At 47.5% G+C, this 22,247-nt stretch overlaps 1 protein-coding gene across 2 annotated transcripts; it reads left to right on the forward strand.

The window, feature by feature from the left end:
* Positions 1 to 1,983: 1,983 nt before the first annotated feature.
* Positions 1,984 to 22,214, forward strand: STMN4 (stathmin 4). Of its 2 annotated transcripts, none has more exons than XM_033145215.1 (6): positions 1,984 to 2,110; positions 13,558 to 13,644; positions 14,821 to 14,916; positions 17,069 to 17,274; positions 20,421 to 20,612; positions 22,090 to 22,214. In XM_033145215.1, exons 2-6 carry the CDS (start codon positions 13,632 to 13,634, stop codon positions 22,147 to 22,149), a joined length of 567 nt encoding a protein of 188 aa, XP_033001106.1. In that variant the 5' UTR covers positions 1,984 to 2,110; positions 13,558 to 13,631; the 3' UTR covers positions 22,150 to 22,214. The 2 variants fall into 2 exon arrangements, with proteins under 2 accessions (XP_033001106.1, XP_033001105.1); XM_033145214.1 differs by having other exon boundaries at positions 1,986 to 2,110; positions 17,066 to 17,274.
* Positions 22,215 to 22,247: the final 33 nt, after the last annotated feature.

Consider the following 22,247-nt stretch of genomic DNA (forward strand, 5'->3'; position numbering starts at 1 on the left):
AGGGTAGGATGGGGCCAGCCAAAGTGTCACCCCCCCCCCCCCCTGCCCCCTTGCTCTGCCCCTGATCTGGAAATTGGTGTGCTAGAAGTGACAGAAACAGTTGGCTGTTTAAAGAACATAAGGCGACCCTTGTTGGATCAGGCCAAAGGCTAGCTACTCCAGCACTCTTTTCTCATAGGAAAGCTCACAAGCAGGACCTGAGCACAATAGCACTCTCCCTTCCTGCAATTCTCAGGAATTGGTGTTCAGAAAAATTATGAGCTCTGACAGTGGAGATAAAACCTAGCCATCCTGCCTGGTAACCATTGGTAACTTTTATCTTCCCTGTATTTATCTAATCCTTTTTAAAAGTCACCCAAGCTGGTGGCCATCATCACTATTTCAGCTGCCTTGTCAAAGGCACAATTGTGCAAGCCTCTGGAGAAAACCAGTAGCTGGGTCAGCCAGATCACACCACCAGCCTGAGTGGAGCTGTCGAATTTAACAAATCCATTGTCTTCCTGTGTGACCCTGTTGTTCTTTTTCCTGCTTGACTTCTTTGTTAGTCCAGGTATGGTGATGATCAGGATGTATTTAACAACAAATATAAAAACCACCAAATTTCTAAGAGAGCTATCTTTCAAGAGATTGGAACGGAAAACCTCACTCCTTTGCCACTTCCTCCTCAAGTCACTTGTTTCTTTTCTTTTCTTTTTGTTTTTGTTTCATTTCTCTTTAAGTTAGGGTTGCCAATTTTTTTTTTTTTTTAAATCTTCTTGTGCCCTTAAACAACAAGTAAGTGATAGTGCTACCTCTGTGCTAGGAGAACCTCTCCCTACTGATTTCAGCTGCTGTTAAATGCACAGTCACAAACCAGGCCCCCATCGCTTGACAACTGTACTTTCAATCAACTTCCTATGAGGTGGAGCTGATTTCCTCTCCTGGAAAGCCTGCACTTTGAAATGCCACAGTAGGGTGCTTACTGATGAGTAGATATGCTTGCATGTCGCATAGGAGGAAGGGCTATAGGCCAGTCCTAGAGCTTTACATTCAAAAGTTCCCAATTTCACTCTCCAGCATCTACAGGTAGGGGTGGTAAAGTCACCTGCCTGAAGCTCTGGAGCATTGCTACCAGTCAATGTTGACAATACTGAGCTAGATCGGCCAATGATCTGACTCAGAAGGCAGCTTCCTATCTACAGCAGCAGTATGATGTATTAATATGCTTGCTTTCATTCTTCTTATTCTGTTTGTTACCCACCCTTCACTGCAAGGTCCCAGGGAGGATTGCATCTAAAAAAGACAATTCAACCCAATAAGATCAATAAAGCAACCTCACTCCAAAATACCGCACCATGCAATATCTATCTACTTACATGTGAAAGTGTGAGTTGACATGTTTAAAGGCTGAGATTGGGGCCCCCCTCTGACCTGAGGACTTCCAATACAATCTCTTGGCTTCTACAGCTATAGAAAAGCTCCTAGGAATACATTATTATATACAAAAAGTGCACTAAGGACAGTTCTTCCCCTGCTCATCAACTTAGCAGCTTCACCCTGATTGCAGAAATAAAATCCAGCCAAAGCAGTTTTTTTAAACCCCTAACTCCACTTCCAAAAGATGCTCAGTCTTAGCTTGTTTCTGGGCAAAGATGTGGCAACGATCATTTAGTGCCCAGATATGTTTCTTCTCTGTGCTGAGTTGGATAACAATTGCTGGTTTGTTATAGAAGGGTTTATTGTGTCTTCGTAGCATCCATGGAGATGACCTATATTGTCCCTGGAGCACCTTTTCCTTCCTAAGCAAGCATGCTGCCTGTCTTGTCCTTCTGCATCCGAAGATCCCTTCTTGGAAATAGCATTTTGTGTGTGTGTGTGTGTGTGTGTGTGTGACATCATCCCGGCACACCTGGCTCACCCGAGGAGTTACTCAGGCAATTCTGTATTCCCAGGAAGATGCTGCCCAATCAGCAGGCTTCATGAGCGCAGCCAATCGGCTGGCTCGGAGGTGATGTCATGGTGAGAGCTTGGCATCCTGGCGGATGCTAAGTGGATCTTTTAGCATCTTTTCCTGGAAGGAAGCGAGCAAGAGGCTGGGAGCGGCTGGACCAGGTGTCGATCTGGCAAGGGGGTGAGTAGCATCAGGCGCAGGAGAGGGACCCCACAAGCAGCTGCAAAGGCCAGGGAAGTGGGGAGCGGACTGAGAAAAGAAATAATATTTCTCCCTAACATTTAAATTATTTCCTGGGGGAGGGGGGCAAATGCTGGACCCTCAAAAGCAGGGGCTAGAGTTGGAGGAGGGGTAGGCATGGGAAAGGACCCCAGCACACCTTATGCCCGCTGGCTTTGGGAAGTCAGTACAAAATTTTCTGCACCCTCCTATCTATCTATCTATCTATCTATCTATCTATCTATCTATCCATCCATCCATCCTTTCTGCAGATATATATATATATATATATAGAGGGAAAGTAATATAAATTTCTATAGTAAACCGTGTGGTTATTTCTATTTAAATGGCTCTGTATTCCTTTTTCTTGCCACGCTATGCTCACCTTTTATCAACTACATTATTATTCGTCCATCTCTTAATCTACCACATTTTCTTTTTGTCACCATGTGCTGGCATTGGGCATCCAACTGCCCCCCCACCATACTTTGCCCCCCCCTTCCCTTCCTATATCTCACCACTTAGAGGTTTTTGTGTATGTGGGTGTGAGTGAGAGTGCCCATACCCATATAAGAAGAAATTGCTGCTTTCCATTTGTTGCAGTCACTATAACATAACCTGTGTCTGTGGTCCCAGCAAGGCGGTTTTGTTCCTCCCAATGCAATGTGAAAGACTGTCATTAACAAAAAGGGGTGGGCGCCTTGTGGCTTCAGGGATATCCACAGAGATGTCAGTGTAGCTTTAAGAAAAGAAAGTCAAAGTCAGGTCAGTTTTCATTGGAAGTCAGCACTTTTTTTGGGGGGGGGGGCATTTATGTCTCTCTCTTTTCCTAACTGCTCTTCCTACTTCTACTTCCACACTTGCAATTAACACACCATAATGCAGACCCAGCGACAATGAGCAGGGTCTTCCACAATTGCCTTCCACAATTTCGTGGGAGAGCAGGGAATTTCTCTACTCTCTCTCACCTAAAAATAGTGAGTTTCTGGTCCCTGTGGCTGCGAAGACGAGCAAGTGGGTGAGCAGCACTTGATTGCTGACATCAGAGGAGGGGCTGCAGAAGGTTTCCTATAGTCAGGGGTGGGGCTTTTAGTGCCCTGCAGAGTTCCCTCTTGCCCAGCAAAACCAAAACTATGCAGAAAAAAAACCCGAACGAAACAAAAGCCCTAAGAGCAATGCTACAGTTTCCTTCCCCTATTTGCATTATATTCATTGATTGCAGGACCCAGCTTTCCTTGTGCAGAATCTGGATTGCCCAGATGCCTCATTTCAGGGGGCAGCAGCGTGGAGTGCCTGTGTGGTCTCAACAATGAGCACAGAATCGGCACTCACCTCCTCCCATCCCAGTTAGCCATTGCTCTCCAAGCTGATAGGCAGAATCTTCTCTTCGCTGCATACCTTACGGTGAAACAAACCCCCTTCCCCTGGTTCTTCTGGGCAGCAACAGGCGATCCCAAAGTCTGTTCCATTTCTTGGAGGGGAGGCAGACCTCTCTCGCCAAACTCCTGCTTATGGCCCCTCGCTTTACTTTTAACTCCTACAGGTCATATTCAGCCTAGCCTCAGTCCACTTCCGCAACTTTTCCCGCAGAGAAAGACCACTTGACTAGGGAAGAGTGGGGACATCGGGGCTTAATATTTATTAGTCAGGACTCTCTGGGGTTTAGTTGAAGAAGGACCAGCTTTAACTGTAATTGTCGAGTCTTTGAACTAGCAAAGCAGTAATGGTGAAGTGGCTCTAGAGAGCATGTGCAGAGTGCTTTCCCCTCCGCTCCAGAGGAGAAATGAGAGTATGCAAATATGGATGATTGCACGTGTGTGTGCTTTAGGCTGTGGATTTCCCAACATGTTACATGCACCATGTCTGCAAGCGGTTGGGGGTCATGTACAAATGAGGGTGGGGTGGGGGTCATGTACAATAGCCTTTATCCCTCCCCAGGCTGACAGCGGTGTTCAAGCTAGAGGGGAACTCGTGGCTGCCATCAGAGCCATCTTCCACCCTTACGTCACCAAATCCTTACTTTTGTTTCCACGAGGCATGGCAAAGGGAAGGGAAGGGGAGGCAGCTGCTCTCTGCTCTCCCGCCTGTCATTCAAGGGAAACAGCAATGCCTTGCTTGTCAAGGGTGGGTGGGGAGAGAGAGACCCCCTTCCTGAAATCAATGCAGGAGTGGGCGCGCTGGAATTCTTTGGAAAGGGGCGGGAAGGGGTGGAGGGGCTTCCAAGGGGAGAAATTTCGTTCGCTCGCTTTTGCAAAACCTGCTGTGTATGAAGAAGCCAAAGGAGGGCACTTAAAAATAATAAGAATAATGTCAGAGGGCGATCTTTGCTTCTCCTGGAGTCTGACACACCTAAGCACGGAGGCTGACCATGTGGCAAGAGCCGCTTATTCTTCCACATGCTTTTTTCTTTTTTGCCAAGTGTGCAAACGATTATTTCTGGGGTGGGGTGGGGTGGTGGAATAGGATAATTGCTGGATCTGAGAAAAAAATTGTAAGTTAGATTTTTGCCTTCTCACTGCATGCATATTGTTATTTTCTTAATTTCTGCTGGGTGCCTGCCTGCTGCGAGCGATGAGTTTTGGGGGAAGTGGCAGGGGAAAGAAGCCAATGGACACCCCCCCCCATACTTACACATGCATGCAAAGGCGTGCTGTGGAGCTTCCATTTTGTAGGTGGCTGCGAAGCGAGGTCTCTCCCGTCATGCCCTGCCTGCTTGCAGCTCGAATGAGCTCATCCTATATTATACAGGGCTGTTGTTTCCTCCGCACTGCCTTATTCATTAAGCTCAGGAGCATCCGTGGCGGAACCACTGAAAAGATGGGCAGCGTCCTCGCTCTCTGTTTCTTCTCTCCCATGCCTCTCTCACATCTGCACCAGCTAGTTCTAGCAGAGGGCAGTCCTCTCAGTGAAGGCATCTTCTGTTTGAAGAAGGGATGCCTGGGGTGAAAGTTGCCCACCAGCAATTAACACGTGATGGACAGCAGACTGAGGAAGAACAAAGCTCACCTGGTCACAGTCTTCCCCACTGCGTTGCATTTCTGTTTGAATTCTGCTCCTTGTTTCTGAATTTGCACCTGCACTTACCTATTGTCACCAGTGAATCTATTTCTCCTTCTGTCCCCTTTCCTCCGTTCCGATGCTGTGTAGGTGGCCACCCTAATTAGCTGGTTTCTCACCCAACCCCACCCACACCTCCAAGCTGGCCTTTTCCTAAAAGAGATTTTCATACTCATCATCTGGTTAGAGCCAAGGATAAGCCCCCGCAGCTGTTGACAAAGCTGCTTGTGAAGTCATGACAAAGGAAGGGGTGGCCTGTCAGCCACAATTAACACTCCTGGAATGAGAGGGTTCTGTGCTGAGCACCATGGAAAGGAAGAAGCCATGTGAGCGTCTTGTCTTGGGGGTGGGGCGGGGAATGAATCCTAGAACTGTAGAGGTGGAAGGGATCCCCAAGGCTCATCTAGTCCAACTCCTGCAATGCAGGGATCACTGCTGACAGATGGCCACCCAGCCTCTCTTTAAAAGCCTCCAAAGGAGAGTCCACACCTTCTGAGGGAATCGGTTCCACTGTCAAACACCTCTTGCCATCAGAAGCTTCGCCAGAGGAACTCATAGGACAAGGTGGGATGACATGATTTCCTTTGAACATGTGCAGAGTGTCCCATTCCTCTCTACCAGCCAGCTTCCAGACACCTGGAGGAGCTTAAGAGAAGGGCTTTATGCATCCATGGTGGCTAATGAAGAGAATTAAAAGCATATTTAAAATGAAAACAAGCTTGGGCTCCCCAGAACCTTGTCCTCAATATCTGCTTTCAGTGCCATGTGCCACGATGTAACCCTGGAAGGATAGGATGAAGCAACAGCAAAGAAAACAGTGGTCTTGAGCAGGGGTCCCCAAACTAAGGTCCGCGGGCCGGATAAGGCCTGAGCGACTTGTTTATCCGGCCTGCGGCGACCCCCGCTGCCCGCTCTTACCAGCGCTGCCCTGCGCAGCTGCCCACTTCTGGGTCGTAGCAGCACCGGAAATAGCTTGTGCTCATGCGCAAGCGTTATTTCCAGTGCACATCCGGGTCGGAGGAGGTCCGTGCACATGCACACAAGCTATTTCCGGTGCTCCTCCGACCCGAAAGTGTGCCGGAAATAGTGCATGCACACGCGTATGGGTGTGCACTCCCCCACCCTCCGGCCCGCCACGCGATTGGTGCTGGAGACACCATCCCAAGGCGCGCATTAAGTTTGCTGACCCCTGGTCTTGAGCATGTTCTTACCTCTCAATCCTGTGATAGCTGCACCACTATGTGCTGTAGCCAAGTGGCACAATTGATCAGGTGGGGGCAAACACACCTCCCTGCTGCTAATGCCCCCCAATTCCACACACACACCCATCGCAGCAAATGAGGTGTCAACTTCCATTTGCAAAGATGTCTTCTGATCCCATTCTCAGAAGGACTCTGTGCTCTGTTCCCGACACTACACTCGGTGGCTTTCCCTCACTTGCGCTATGCAGAATACCTACCCAAGAACATAAGATGAGCCTGACTGCTGGATCAAGCCAATGGCCCTTCTAATCCAACCTCCTGTTCTCACAGTGGCCAACCAGATGCCCCTTCTGTGGGAATGTTTAGGAGTGTGGATGAGTATATATTATTTATATATCTCAATCCCAGCTTGTGTGAGCAAGCTCCAAACTTAGCAGAGTTTACATTCCCTTTTAAAACACAGCAGAAAACGTTTGCATAGGCTTGCTTAAGCCAGCTATATTCCTGGTATATTCCCCTTGTTCCCTCTTAAAAGCAAAGATACAAGACAGCACTGATTATTAGATTTAAAAGGAGTTTACTTACAGACATCCAAGAGTCACAGTACATGCTTCAAGGAGGCAGACAAACTTAGATAAATGTATTTACATGCAGTGAAGCTGCTTCCATGTGGGAACAGGCTTCACCTCTGCTTCTCTCAGCTGCAGGCTGAGAGAGAGCATGCTGCTTCTTCAAAGGATGAGGCAAAAATGGGGAGTCTTCTTTGGGATGTTGTTCCCAGGTAAGACCACACCTACTTCTGGTTCCTGTAACTCAGTCCAGGTAAACAGGAAGTTAAGCCTGGAGGACTGAGTTACCTTCATGTCCTCTCTAGGAGTGTTGTGTTTGGCTGCTCTGTGCTTACATCCCACAAACCCCTTCTCAGACGAACACAACATACAAACATATACAACTTTATTCAACCACCCAGAGTCCCAGCTTGACACGTAGATTCTGGAAACTCTCTCTTGGGAGGGGCTTCGTCAGGATGTCCGCAGCCATCTCATTGGTGCAGCAGTACGACAGTTCCACAAGTCCATCCTGGACTGCCTGACGTATATAATGGTACCTCACACCTATATGTTTTGTCCTGGCAAGGAACTTTTCACTCTGAGTCAGTTTTATGCAACTCTGATTGTCCTCCAGCAAACTGACAGCTTGCTTTCTCACCAAACCAAAGTCCTTGATGAGTTCATCGAGCCAGGCAATCTCTCGGCACGCTTCCGATGCAGAAATATATTCAGCTTCTGTGGAAGATAATGCTACACAGTTCTGTTTATAACTGCCCCACACAACAGGTCCATCCCCAAACATAAAAACATGACCACTTGTTGATTTATAATCAGCATTATCCCCAGCCCAATCTGCATCAGTGTACCCCACCAACTTAGGGTCACTGACAGCTGGCAACCTTAATTTACAGTTCACCGTACCCTTCAGATAACGCACCACCCTCTTCACACCAGCCCAATCATGCTCAGTGGGAGAACTCACTTTCCTGCTAAGAATCCCCACTGCATTGGCTATGTCAGGTCTACATGTGGTAACTAAATACAAAAGTTTACCAATTACCGACCTATATTCACTGTTATCTGGCAACAGCTTCGAATCCTGCTGATTCTTCAGGAAGTCTGTGGCCATGGGCGTTGCAACTGTGTTTGCATCTTGCAACTGCATGCATTCAATCAGTTCATTTATTTTCTGCCGCTGGCTGAGAAGAAATGATCCGTCTTCTTCTCTTTCCACTTGGATTCCTAGGTAGTACTTGACGTCTCCTAGTTCTTTGACTCCCACCTCTTTGCTGAGGTGTTTCACAATTTGCACATAGTCTCTGTTATTAGATGTTGCGATAATCAAGTCATCAACGAAAGCCAATATATAAGAAAATTGTCCATTACTTGACTTACTGTACAAGCACTTGTCAGCGTTTCCTTGCTTGTATCCAAGTTGCACCAGCATACTGTGCAATTTCTGATTCCAAGCTCTAGCAGCCTGCCTTAATCCATAAAGTCCTTTTTCTAATTTGCAGACTAGATGAGCCTCATTCGGTTTTATAAAACCCTTAGGCTGTTTCATATAAATCTGTTCTGTAATCTCGCCATGCAAAAACGCAGTCGAAATATCGATGTGACGCACGTCCATTTGCTTAGAGGCTGCTATGCTCAAAAGCATTCTCACGCTACTGTATCTTACAGTTGGTGCAAACGTTTCATCATAATCTTCACCATATTTCTGTGAAAAGCCTTGTGCTACTAGTCTTGCTTTGTAGCGTTGCACTTCCCCTTCTGACCCCTTCTTAACCTTGAAAACCCACTTGCAGCCAATGGCTTTCTTACCCGGAGGTAGTTCTGTGAGGGTCCAAGTCTTGTTTTGACGCAGTGCATCCATCTCCTCCTGCGCGGCCTTCTTCCAGAGACTAGCTTCTGCAGTTGGCATCCGCTGAATCTCTTCCCATGTGGAAGGTTCCTGTGGTGACGCCGACCCTGCAAGGTAGGACAACCTTACCGGTGGAACACCTCTGTTGGTTCTGGATGAGCGTCTGACCTCTGGTTCTGGTTCCTGAACCGCATCAGCTTCTTCATCATCCTCCAACGCTGGCATGTCCCCTTCTGGATCCTCTTCGTCTCTGGAGCCACCAGGATTCTGGTCCTCTGCGTCTTCTGGTGCATCACCTGTAGGGGGCGCTATGACACTAGAAGGCAGATTAGTACTTTGTGGGGTTACAGAAGGAAAGTGTATAAGTTCTTGAGTCCATTCTGACTCTTTGGAACAGTCAATGACAGTCTTCCTTGTGTCAACCTTTGCAGACTGGCTTTCTGAAAGATCAACCTCATAAACATTATTGATTAGCTTTCCTTGGATATACACTTCACCATGCTTGGTTACATTGCATTGTCCATTTTCAAATGTGACCTTGAAACCTTTCTTTTCAAATGTGGATACACTAAGTAAGTTGCAGTTCAATTCTGGTACAAACAGAACATTAGACACTCTGGTTCTAAATGGTTCATTGTCTACATTGAATTCCAAATGCACAGAACCTGCACCTTTCGACTTCAAAATGCGGCCATCTGGTATCTGAATTTCAGATTCTTCATCATTTAGTTCATCAAAGTACTTTTCATTAAAACAAAAATGGGAGCTCGCTCCAGAATCTAAATACCACTTATTATGCACATTTTCATAATTCTGGACAGCTAAGCTCCTTTCTTGCAGCAGCATGTTGCACTCATGCTTCCCCCTTTTGTCCCCTTCTGGCTTAAAGGGGCGGGGTTTGTTCACTTTAGGAGATTTACAGTCCTTTGCTATGTGACCTCTCCTCTGGCAGTTAAAACAAGTTATTTCTTTGGCCTTTTTAAATTGCTTTGAAGCATAATTACAGTCACTTCTCCTAGAGTTGCGTTCTTGAGAATCCAAGCTTTCTCTGCATTCCTCTCTTAAGTGGCTGATTAATTCATTAAAAGTCAGATCTTTTGTGTGATCCATTAGGCTTCTAAATGAAGAAAATGCTGGTCCTAGCGATGCTAGCAAGAAAGTCACCTTAGTCACTTCATTAAGAGCTTCAGGAGTGAGAGCAATTCTTTGCACAATCTCTGAAAAACTCTTAACATGCTCTGTGAACTGCTCTCTGGAGTTCATCTTTAACTTGAGCAATTTATCTAGCAAATGCCTGTAGGAGTTCTGTGTAGATGCTCCATAAATCCGCTCAATGTCTTTTAAAATCTGGGATGCATCATCCTCAATGTTTATTAAGGATAGATGCTCATCGCGAAGTGCACTTAAAATTATGTGCTTGGCTTCGCTATTCTTCCTTTCCCAGGCTTCAATTTTGGCTAAATCTTCTTCTTTATCTCCTGTAGGCTTTTCATCTTTTATAGCCTGCAGAACGTTCCTTGCACTCAGATATACCATTAAGCGTTGCTTCCAGTGCACAAAATTATGGTCGTTCAGCAGCATATAGTTTGGCCTTGCTTCACTAACAAAAGCTACACTAGCCATCTTAAAATTCAAAAAGTTGAAAAAATTTCAAAAATCCAAAAATTTGTCAAAAATTCCAAAAACAAAAACTCAAAAATTCTCAAAAATACAAAAACCTCAAATAAATCTTCACTGCCTCTGAGTACTGTAAACTCTGAGGGAGGGGAGGGGGGTTAATCCCTTTTCAGCACAAAGAACAAAGACAAAGAAACATGTGCTCACCAGGAAGTACTTTTAAAAAAAATCTAACTCAACTCAAAAACACAATCCAATGCAATCCTTCAAAAATACACAAAAATATGCAATACTGGGCCCATAACCCTTTGTGGGAATGTTTAGGAGTGTGGATGAGTATATATTATTTATATATCTCAATCCCAGCTTGTGTGAGCAAGCTCCAAACTTAGCAGAGTTTACATTCCCTTTTAAAACACAGCAGAAAACGTTTGCATAGGCTTGCTTAAGCCAGCTATATTCCTGGTATATTCCCCTTGTTCCCTCTTAAAAGCAAAGATACAAGACAGCACTGATTATTAGATTTAAAAGGAGTTTACTTACAGACATCCAAGAGTCACAGTACATGCTTCAAGGAGGCAGACAAACTTAGATAAATGTATTTACATGCAGTGAAGCTGCTTCCATGTGGGAACAGGCTTCACCTCTGCTTCTCTCAGCTGCAGGCTGAGAGAGAGCATGCTGCTTCTTCAAAGGATGAGGCAAAAATGGGGAGTCTTCTTTGGGATGTTGTTCCCAGGTAAGACCACACCTACTTCTGGTTCCTGTAACTCAGTCCAGGTAAACAGGAAGTTAAGCCTGGAGGACTGAGTTACCTTCATGTCCTCTCTAGGAGTGTTGTGTTTGGCTGCTCTGTGCTTACATCCCACACCTTCTGGGAGCCCCACAAGCAGGATTTGAGCACAGGAGCCCTCTCTCCTCCTGCACTTTCCAGAAACTGGTATTCAGAAGCATTGATTCCTCTGACTGGAGGCAGAGCCTAGCCAGCATGGCTAGTAGCCATCAATGGCTGGCTGGAAGGCCCAGCCCCTTTTCACGTGTGGCAGAAATGATGGTTTTTGGACATGTGTATTGCTAATGCAGTGCAGGAAGAGGGCAAATGCGACACAGGTTATGGTCGATGTGCCTTTGAGCACAAAACCGGATCTGAGCATCACTTGTGAACAGACTGGGACTCCCCCCTCATTGTAGGCTGGGAAGATCTCTCCACAGCTGCAGCCTGCTGAGTCTTATATAACCAGTGAGTGGGAAGAACTTTGACAGAAGCTGTGTCAGATGGGAAGGCAATGGAGGCTTAGCAGCCTGGTTTTGCTCTGAAGCCTGTTGCCAGAGCATCTACAGCTATATATGGATTTTGTCCAGCTGGGATGTAGGTTTGGAGGTCACGCAAATGCCCCAGACATACCGTGCCTGCTGCGGGAGTCCCCAGCAGAAAGCCTAGCCCGGCTGTAGTTTGCTGGAACAGGGGCAAGCAAGTGTGGCACCTTCAAGAAATATGCGACTACAACTCCCAGCATCCTCTGCCATGGGCTGTGGTGGCTGGGGCTGATGGGAGTTGTGTCCCAGCAACTTCCATAGGGCACCCCATTGGCTACCCCTACGTCAGACTACATGGCACACTAAAAGTCAGACCACTTTATGGCCCCGGGCTGGCTGACCACAAAAAGTAATAATGAAACCTCATGATTTCTCTTTGGTATCTCATCCCCCACTCCCCGTCCCATGACATTTTGGTTGGATGCTTTGCCCTGCCCACCTTTCGAGACAAGAGTGTAGGGCCCAGAGATCCACAAGAACTTTTTAAAAGAGAAATCCTTCTATCTCTTCTCTGCAACAGAGCAGCTGTCCCGTCCCCCCCCCCCTTGTGTATGGAACCGAATGGCTCCCATTGTCTAGCTGTGAAGGCTGTGTTAACTGGGGTCATCGCAGACCTGGTGCCATTCCCTTCCAAGCGCTGATTCACACTGTCAGGTGGCCTCTTGTGTCTATGAGTGCCCTTCTCATTGCAGGGGGTTGGGCTGGATGGCCCTTTGGGTCCCTTCCAACACTACAACTCTATGATTCTAACTCCAGAAAGCTACCTTTGCCAAATGTTGTAGAGATACCTGCATTGGTTACAATACCCACATGTTCCTATCTTTACACAGCCTCTGAACATATGCCAAGTGCTTGTTAGGCCACTCTGTCTATCCCTGTATCTTTTCCAAGGGGGGGGGGGAGAAAATCATCTGGGGATATTAAACTTCTGAAGAACAGCGATATTATTACTTACTGCAGTGGGGGTGGGAGGGTTGAACCAAAAACACATCGAATTAGTAATACAGTGGTGCCCCGCAAGATGAAAATAATTAGTTCTACGAATTTTTTTCGTATTGCGGTATTTTCGTCTAGCGAAGCGGCAATGACAGCAGCGCTTTCGCTAAACAAACAAAGACGATTTTTTTTCGTCTTGCGAGGCAGCCCCATAGACTTTTTCGTCTAGCGGGGCAGCCTTCCGCAAGATGAATGCCTTCGTCTAGCGAGTTTTTCGTCTAGCGAGGCATTCGTCTTGCGGGGCACCACTGTAGTCTAGCTGTGAGTAGCTGCATTCTTGCAAACAAGACCTGATCAACAAAATCAATGCTTCACAATTGTAGAGGGGAAGGCAGTTGTCTGAACCAGCCCTTACATTGAAGGGTCTCTGGAAAACAAGTGAAGAAGTTTATTGAGGAGTGGTAGGCTCTTAACTGGGATTGAACAGAGGGACGCAATAATAGCCTGCTGGATCAGGGAGGACATTTCACTGCCTGACTTTGCCTCTCCTCACTTTCATAAACAAATAAGGGGGTTAAATATTCAAATGCTATTAATTTGTACCAATCACCTTTTGCATTTTTGCAGAACCCAGCCTAGAATCTGGTTTATTTAGTGCAAAATTTAAAAAATTTAATATCTATATTATGGTAGCTGTGAAATAGCCCTGCCAAAGCAAGGTGCCAGCATTGGTTCCTCCATGCTTCAGCATACAAACTGTAGCATCTTGACATTATGTTTTCCCGTTTTTCCTGGAAAAGTTCAAAGTACAACTCGGTAACTAAATTCACCTTTGTTCATTTGCTTTCTTTCATGTCTCTACAGATTGCAAGCAGGACACAATCTCTGGCTACTCAGATACGCGCTCAGACAGCAGGAGGCCCAGAACACCAGGCACCATGACGCTGGCAGGTATGGAAACCCGAGTGCTCTCACTGCTTGGCCAATAAGCAGGTCCACGGAGAAGATAAGAAGACCCTTGTCTTGGATCAGTCCAGCATCTTCCTTCACACATTGCGCAACAAATGGTCAAATGCTTCCACCAAGCCCATGACTAAATATAGCACCCCTGCTGCTGTTTGCCCCTTGGGACGGGTGGGTCAGAAGGCAGGGAGACCACCAGAAGGTGCCACCAGAACTAGTGACAGGCAGAGCTGATTCATTCTAGTTTTGTACCCATCCAGGGACAGCTGCCCTGCTATGCCCCGCACCCACGCCTCCCTCACGCGGGTTGTGCTGTAGTGGCAATGGTTTTTGGAGAGATCTCACAGAAAGCATGAGATAATCTGTTGGGCTTTTGGTTTTTACTGGAAAAGCCTCAAAACCAGTTTAGCACTTGGAGTGGTGTCCAGCTACGCTTCCTTCTGCGTTTCCCTGCTTCTCCAGTGCTTTAGCAGAGTTGTTCAAACTTCTTACTTCTTCTTGCGCAACGGTATGTGTGCCTTGTGCCTCAGAGCCTGCCAGCAATAAATTCTACAACGCCTGGCTTGTTTAAAGTCAAGCAGCTTTAATTTACAAGCATATAAATCACGGAGCTTCTCCTGGGCTTACGGACGACATGTCCGCTCCCGTTCAAAACCGAAAGTAGGACTGACAATAAACAGTGCGTCACATAAATCACATAGGCATTCGCATACAGCAGATACCCCGGGTGTTGTGACACATCTTCCCTGTGGGAGGGGCGTACTGTTGAGTTTATTTAACCCTGAAAGCTCCAAACCTCACATAATCCAATAATTTGGTAAGATCTTGCATAATGTGTGAGATATCAGCAAGATCTCACAAGACCTCGTCTGAAAGCACCATTGCCCCTCTGCCAACGGAAGGGTGTCAACTTCCAATGGGCAGGGGCACTGCCTCATGGCCTTCCGCCACCTGAGGCAGCTCCCTCAGTCCACCTTATAGGTGTGCCGGCCCTGTCCCCATCCTCCTCTCTGCTGAGTTCTACAAGGGAAGCAGTGAAATGAGGAGGAGGAGGAGGAGGAGGAGGAGGAGGAGGAGGTAGATGCCAGGCAACTGTATGGATGGGAGCCTGTTTGGTGATGGACTTTGACCTTTCCTGACAAAGTGTTTTTCCCCTCCCTGCAGCCTACAAAGAAAAAATGAAGGAGCTCCCTTTAGTGTCTCTCTTCTGTTCCTGCTTCCTCTCAGACCCCTTAAACAAACCATCTTATAAATACGAAGGTAAGTGAGGCAACCACCGACCCTTTAACTCCCAGACGCTTGTGGGTTTGGGCCTGCCGCTCTTTGTGTCCCATTTGATCAGCTCCTTCTGCCCGTGATCTTTTCCACAAATGGCGGGTGGCACCACTCCCCCCTGCCTCCCTCTCCCATGGGCTATGAGAAGGTAATATATTATATATGATGATATATTATGAATCCAATAGACATGCATTATGCATTCTTATACTCTAGACAATGCCAGCAGACATGCCCACACCCTACGAATAACACAGGAAAGGCTCCATTTCTTTTCTTTTATTAAAAATATGTTTTTATAAAACTGAATTTGTGGGATTTTTTTTTTTTTTTTTACATTTACATGTCACTTAGGTTTAAGCTGCTCTGTAGTCGAGATGGTCCCAAGTGATCAAAGCAGCCAGGCATCCACTGCCAACCCTGGCCTTGTTACGAATGTAATCTAGGTTAGTGGTTCAGTTCTGACAACAGCTGCTACAAGCACTCGCAGCAGGAGAGCCCTCTGCCACCTCTTTGCGCCTGCTCCTGGCAAGGAGAGAAACATCATGGTCCATTCCCTCTCCAAATACCTATTTCATTTTTATTTAGCGACCACAGAGAAAGAAGCAGCTGGATCATAGCCCCTTCCTGTAGTGAACTGCCCTGGGATCTTCAGATGAATGGCGGAATATAAATTTAATAAATACAATGATAATAATGAAAAATAGTGGGGTGGAGAGAAGAATAGGCTCCCCAGATGCCGAGGAGGGGCTCTTTCTTTGTTCTTGTGGGGTTCATGCTTTCTACTCTGAAGTCTGGAAGCCTTTCCCAAACTTGCTTGTTTGGTGAAGATCTCCTCCATGTCTGCGAAGTTGTCGAGGGTACCAGGGGCGCATTTTTCAGAATTCCCCCCCCCAAAAAAATTGTTCCTTGATAATTTGTCACCCCCTCCATTATGGAACCTGGGGCGCCTCCCCCCCCCCGATACGTCCCTGGAGGGTACTGGGAGGATGATCCAGAGTGCACAATCTGTTATCACAGGACAGAACTCATGTTGATAGCAGCCTGGTTGCAGGGGCAGACTTTGTTCTTTCAAATTTCAGTGGCGCTCTGTGTGAGCCCAAAATTTGTCGCCCCTTGCTTCTCGCCCTCCGTTCTGCTCTGTTCACTATGTCATAGTTGTGACCCCCCCCTGCAGCGCCCCCTTGGCTCAGCTCCCAGTGCAGGGGAACCGGTCACACTGCCCTAAATCCTCCTCTGTTGATTGGAATCAGATCCAATGTGGGGACTGCCCGCAGACTGTCTCGCCAGAGTGGTACATGCTCTAGTTATCTCCCGCTTGGACTACTGCCATGCGCTCTATGTGGGGCTACCTTTGAAGGTGACCCGGAAACTGCAATTAATCCAGAATGCGGCAGCTAGACTGGTGACTGGGAGTGGCCGCCGGGACCACATAACACCGGTCCTGAGAGATCTGCATTGGCTCCCAGTACGTTTCTGAGCACAGTTCAAAGTGTTGGTGTTGACCTTTAAAGCCCTAAACGGCCTCGGTCCTGTATAGCTGAAGGAGCGTCTCCACCCCCATCATTCAGCCTGGACACTGAGATCCAGCACCGAGGGCCTTCTGGCGGTTCCCTCACCGCGAGAAGCAAAGCTACAGGGAACCAGGCAGAGGGCCTTTTCGGTAGTGGCGCCCACCCTGTGGAACGCCCTCCCATCAGAAGTCAAGGGAATAAACAACTACCTGACATTCAGAAAACACCTAAAGGCAGCCCTGTTTAGGGAAGTTTTTAATTTGTGACTCTGTATTGTATTTTGGTATTTGTTGGAGGCCGCCCAGAGTGGCTGGGGAGACCCGGCCAGATGGGTGGGGTATAAATAAATTTATTATTATTATTATTATTATTATTATTATTATTATTATTATTATTATTATGATGTCTGGCGGGTGTTTGGCAACTGTGGAAGTTCCCAGGTTGTGCTGGGGGAGACTTTCTGTCTGAACCACTGGAGAGCTCAATAGACCAGTTGTCTGACTCTGAATAAGACCCCTTCCTGTGCTTTCTCTAGCTGGACGCCCTGAGTTATTCCCAGCATCATTTCCTCCATTAACACATGATTACATCCCAGCCTCTCCCTCCCTCTTCTCTTCCAGTAGACACCGTAGACCTCACTTGGTGCGTCATTTCTGACATGGAGGTCATCGAGCTCAACAAGCGTACCTCTGGCCAGTCCTTTGAGGTCATCCTGAAGCCACCCTCCTTTGATGGGATCCCAGAATTCAACGCCTCTCTGCCCCGGCGGCGAGACCCCTCCCTGGAAGAGATCCAGAAGAAGCTGGAAGCGGCTGAGGAGAGACGCAAGGTGAGAGCCTGCTCAGCACCCAGTTGAAAAAACGTGGCAGGCCTTTCAGGGGGCGGGACGTGGTTTGGTCATACAGGGGGCTGGGTATGGAACTTGCCGTCTCCCCCATGTGCCAGGAAAAGGGCAACTGGAGGTAAAGACGCCTGCAAAGTGAGGTGTGCAAAAGTGCTTTAAGAAGCCTCCCAACTGGGGGTGCTTCAAAGGAGGAGGCTGTCGTCAAACCCAGCAAAATGCCAAGCAGCTCTCCAAAATGCTGCCAAAGCATTCTGAGGTCAAAAAGGCACCGTGTGTTGATGATACAAGGAAGGCTCCTGTAATGAGGAAATGTGTGTGGTTTGCCAGCCTGTGAATTATTGATCAGCCATTAGGTGGCATCTCTCCGTCTCCCTGCCTGACCTTGGCAGATACTCAAGAATGGACCTTGCCAGCCACAACAGCCGGATGTCAGACTGAGACGAATGAATTCCTGTCCATGGCTCTGTTTCCTTCCAGTCCGAGTAACCAGATCCAACATCGACCCCTTTGCTGTTCCGTATGTGTGGGAAGTGGTAGCTGCCCGCTGCTTCCTGTCTGGAAAGAGATTTAGAAAGACTTCGTTGCAATGCTGAATACAGTAGCTCACTTCCTATAATCCCACCCACAGGGCTGAACACACTTGGATGCAAATGCACTTTGATAACCACTCAGCAATCTTACCCAGATTTATAACCAGCCACTGCTCACAAGTCGTGTTATTCCCCCTTTCAAACATAGCCACATCTATGTGGTTTGACAGTGGAACGGTCTCCCTTCGGAGGTGGTGGGCTCTCCTTCCTTGGAGGTTTTTAAGCAGAGGTTGGGTGGCCCTCTGTCATGGATGCTTTAGCTGGGATTCTTGCGTTGCAGGGGGCTGGACTAAATGTCCAGGGGGGGGGGGAGGGTGTCCTTTCCAACTCTACAATTCTATGATTCTAATTCAGAGACCTGGGAAGCTGCCTTACACACTGAGTAAGGCCGCTAGTTCATCCAGCAGGGGATTGCCTATAGTATGGGTCAGATCCAGTACACTGTGGGATGTAAAACGCAGGAGCAGTCGAACACAACATTGCTAGAGTGGACACAAAAGGCATCTTAGTCCACCAGCCGGAACTTCCTGTTTATTCTGGGCTGGGATGGACTTCCTCTATGTAACTGGAGGTGGGTGTGATCTCACCTGGGCAGGTTAATACAAAACCACAGGGACCAGGCTCCATCTTTCTCTTTTGGACAATGATGCTCTCAAACAAGCTGTATTGCTAGGATGCTCTCTTGGCTTCCAAGAGAGGACAAAGGGACTGTTTTCCCTTATGGAAAATGTTACTTTTACTAAGTTTAAGTCTGCCGTCTGGGATCCAATTGTGAACAGATGGTTTCTCGTGAGTAAACGTTTTATGCTTTTATAGAAGACTGTGTATTGTCTTATTTTGAGAGGGATTGATGGGGAAAATACCAGGACATTTATTACAGAGGTTTTAACAAACCTAAGCAAGCTATCTGCTGCGTGTATGTTTAAAAAAGGGGAATGAGAACGCTGCTAATTTCTGGGACTTGCAAACACAAGTTGGAATAGGACACCTTAAACAATATATCCTCTCCTGCATCCCAAAACATTCCCACATACACGTCCACTGACAGCCAGCACCTCCTCCAAGGTTTCAGATTGCAGGCTTTCCCAGCCTCACCTGGCAGTGCTGGGACCTTCTGCACACAAAGGAGATGCTGTGCCACTGAGCGGTGGCCCTTCTTGAAAGCTTGCAAATTTATTGGCAGTTTACAAACTGAAAACAAAGGTCAGTGGAAGGTAGACTCCCCAGCCTGCCTGCTTGCCTACCTCAGATGCTGGCTCAAACGGTCCAAGAAGATGAACACTGTCAGATTCATGCAAAGGCAGGGAAGGTGGGAGACCCTGAAGGAAACCAGGGTCCGTAAAATCAACAGTAAATCATCAAGTGATTAGGGGGAAAGCACATTGGTGGAAATGACAAGGCTTCCCCACCATATTTCCTTACAGAAAGGTTATATGGACAGAGAAAAGGAAGTCCTTCAAGCAGCGCATTGTTGACCTACAAAACTCACTCACACAGCAGATAGTGATGGTCAGCAACTTGGATGGCTTTGAAAAAGGATTAATAATAATAATAATAATAATAATAATAATAATAATAATAATTTATTTATTTATACCCCGCCCATCTGGCTGGGTTTCCCCAGCCACTCTGGGCAGCTTCCAATAGAATGTTAAAATACAATAATCTATTAAACATTAAAAGCTTCCCTAAACAGGGCTGCTTTCTGATGTCTCCTAAAAGTCTGGTTTTCTCTTTGACATCTGGTGGGAGGGTGTTCCACAGGGCGGGTCCCACTACCGAGAAGGCCCTCTGCCTGGTTCCCTGTAACTTGGCTTCTTGCAGTGAGGGAACCGCCAGAAGGCCCTTGGCGCTGGACCTCAGCGTCCGGGCAGAACGATGGGGGTGGAGACGCTCCTTCAGGTATACTGGACTGAGGCCGTTTAGGGCTTTAAAAGTCAGCACCAACACTTTGAATTGTGCTCGGAAATGTTCTCCTCTAGGAGAGGGCTATTGATGGCTACTAGCCACGTTGGCTACGCTTAGCCTCCATGGTCAGAGGCAGCAGTGCTCCTGAATACAGGTTTCTGGAAGCCACAGGAGGGGAGAGGGATCTTGTGTTCAAATCCTGCTTGTGGGTTTCCCCACACACATTTGGTCAGCCAGGTGGCTGGACTAGATGGGTCATTGGCCTGATCCAACAGACTTTTCCTATTTTTTATGTTCAGATTTGATATGGGGGAGCCATTCTGAAATGTATAGGACTCCATGCAGGGGAAAGAGATGGGTGGATTCCAAAGCCATTTCACAGGTGACAACAAAAGAGCAGGAAGGCTGTAATGCCGTTGCAGATCCCCCTTTCGCAGCCCTCAATCAGTTTAGAAGCAAGACACAAGCAGAATTAGAACTTTAATTCTTTTGCCCCCTGCCCCTCACTGGGGAGAGGCTTAGAAGTGTCTTTGACATGTGGGAAATCGGGAAGATCCATACTCGCCTCCCAACAGTGGGGATTGTGTCAAAGGATGACTGTCCTTGATGCCTTGTCTTGCTTTGTGCGTTTAGTACCAGGAAGCAGAGCTGCTGAAGCACCTGGCGGGGAAGCGAGAGCACGAGAGAGAGGTCATTCAGAAAGCCATCGAGGAGAACAACAACTTCATCAAGACGGCCAAGGAGAGGCTGATGCAGAAGATGGAGTCCAACAAGGAGAACCGGGAGGCACATCTAGCTGCTATGTTGGAACGCTTGCAGGAGAAGGTGAGGGGGGCCCAGCTGCAACCTCACTGCGGGAGGTGTGGGTTGGGCTAAGTCAGAGAGATTTGCAGGATGGAGGCAGCACTGCTCCTGAATCCCAGTTGCAGGAAACCTCAGGAGGGGAGAGGGCTCTTGAGCTCGGGTCCTGCTAGCTGGTTTCCAACAGGCATCTAGTTGGCCACAGTGAGAAGAGGATGTTGAACCAGGTGGGCAATCCCTGCACTAAAACGAACCCATTGGATGCCACCCTGATACAATATCAGAACAACTTTTAAAATACTTTGTTGTTGTTGTTGTTGAGTCGTGTCCGACTCTTCATGACCCCATGGACCAGAGCACGCCAGGCACGCCTATCCTTCACTGCCTCTCGCAGTTTGGCCAAACTCATGTTAGTAGCCTCGAGAACACTGTCCAACCATCTCCTCCTCTGTGGTCCCCTTCTCCTTGTGCCCTCCATCTTTCCCAACATCAGGGTCTTTTCCAGGGAGTCTTCTCTTCTCATGAGGTGGCCAAAGTATTGGAGCCTCAACTTCAGGATCTGTCCTTCTAGTGAGCACTCAGGGCCGATTTCCTTGAGAATGGATAGGTTTGATCTTCTTGCAGTCCATGGGACTCTCAAGAGTCTCCTCCAGCACCATAATTCAAAAGCATCAATTCTTTGGCGATCAGTCTTCTTGATGGTCCAGCTCTCACTTCCGTACATTACTACTGGGAAAACCATAGCTTTAACTATACAGACCTTTGTCGGCAAGGTGATGTCTTTGCTTTTTAAGATGCTGTCTAGGTTTGTCATTGCTTTTCTCCCAAGAAGCAGGCGTCTTCTAATTTCGTGACTGCTGTCACCATCTGCAGTGATCATGGAACCCAAGAAAGTGAAATCTCTTTAAAATACTTACACAGTACAATTGCATCTGACTCAGAGTTTTGGTTCCAAGGGTTCTGCATCCAGCATTCCCAGAACCTGCACACTGAGTGGGTCTTGCCCAGCAAGCAAAGGAGAGAGCCTCAGCATTTTTCACATGGAGTAACCCAAGCAGATCTGGCACGGAAAGAGTTTTTAAGCTTTCTGCCTTGCTTGCCAGGCAAGGCCATCTCCATACACTGGATCTAGAAGCCTAGGGATGCTCACACAAGAGCTCGAGGGAGCTCAGATGGCTCTGCGAGATCTCGCCAGAGCATCCCAGAATGGGTGTGCTGAGCGGAACTTGCTCCCTCCAAGCAAGGCGGAGAGCTTAAAAGCTCTTTATGCGCTGAGTAACCCCAAGCAGACCTGGTGCAAACAAACCTTTAATTCTCTCTGCCTTGCTTGCATTTAACATGTGCAATTTCAACCGCCTATGGTTGAAATTGTGCAAGTTAAAAGTGTGCCAGATATGACCATAATGCACCTGTCTGCACCCTCCTCTGTGAATATGTTTAACCCAGTTTGGAAGCCACCTGAGCAAGTGACCACCCCCTCACCTTGGCGGTGTCTCCACAGGACAAGCATGCTGAGGAGGTCCGGAAGAACAAGGAGCTGAAGGAAGAAGCCTCGAGGTAAAGGAGCCCCACTCCCCGCCGGGGGGGGGCACATGACACTTTGGACTGACAGCTCCAAAAGAAGAAGAAGAAGATGACGATGGCAGGCAGCTGATGTGG

This window comes from Lacerta agilis, chromosome 3 (assembly GCF_009819535.1).
Source record: "Lacerta agilis isolate rLacAgi1 chromosome 3, rLacAgi1.pri, whole genome shotgun sequence".
NCBI lineage: Eukaryota > Metazoa > Chordata > Lepidosauria > Squamata > Lacertidae > Lacerta > Lacerta agilis.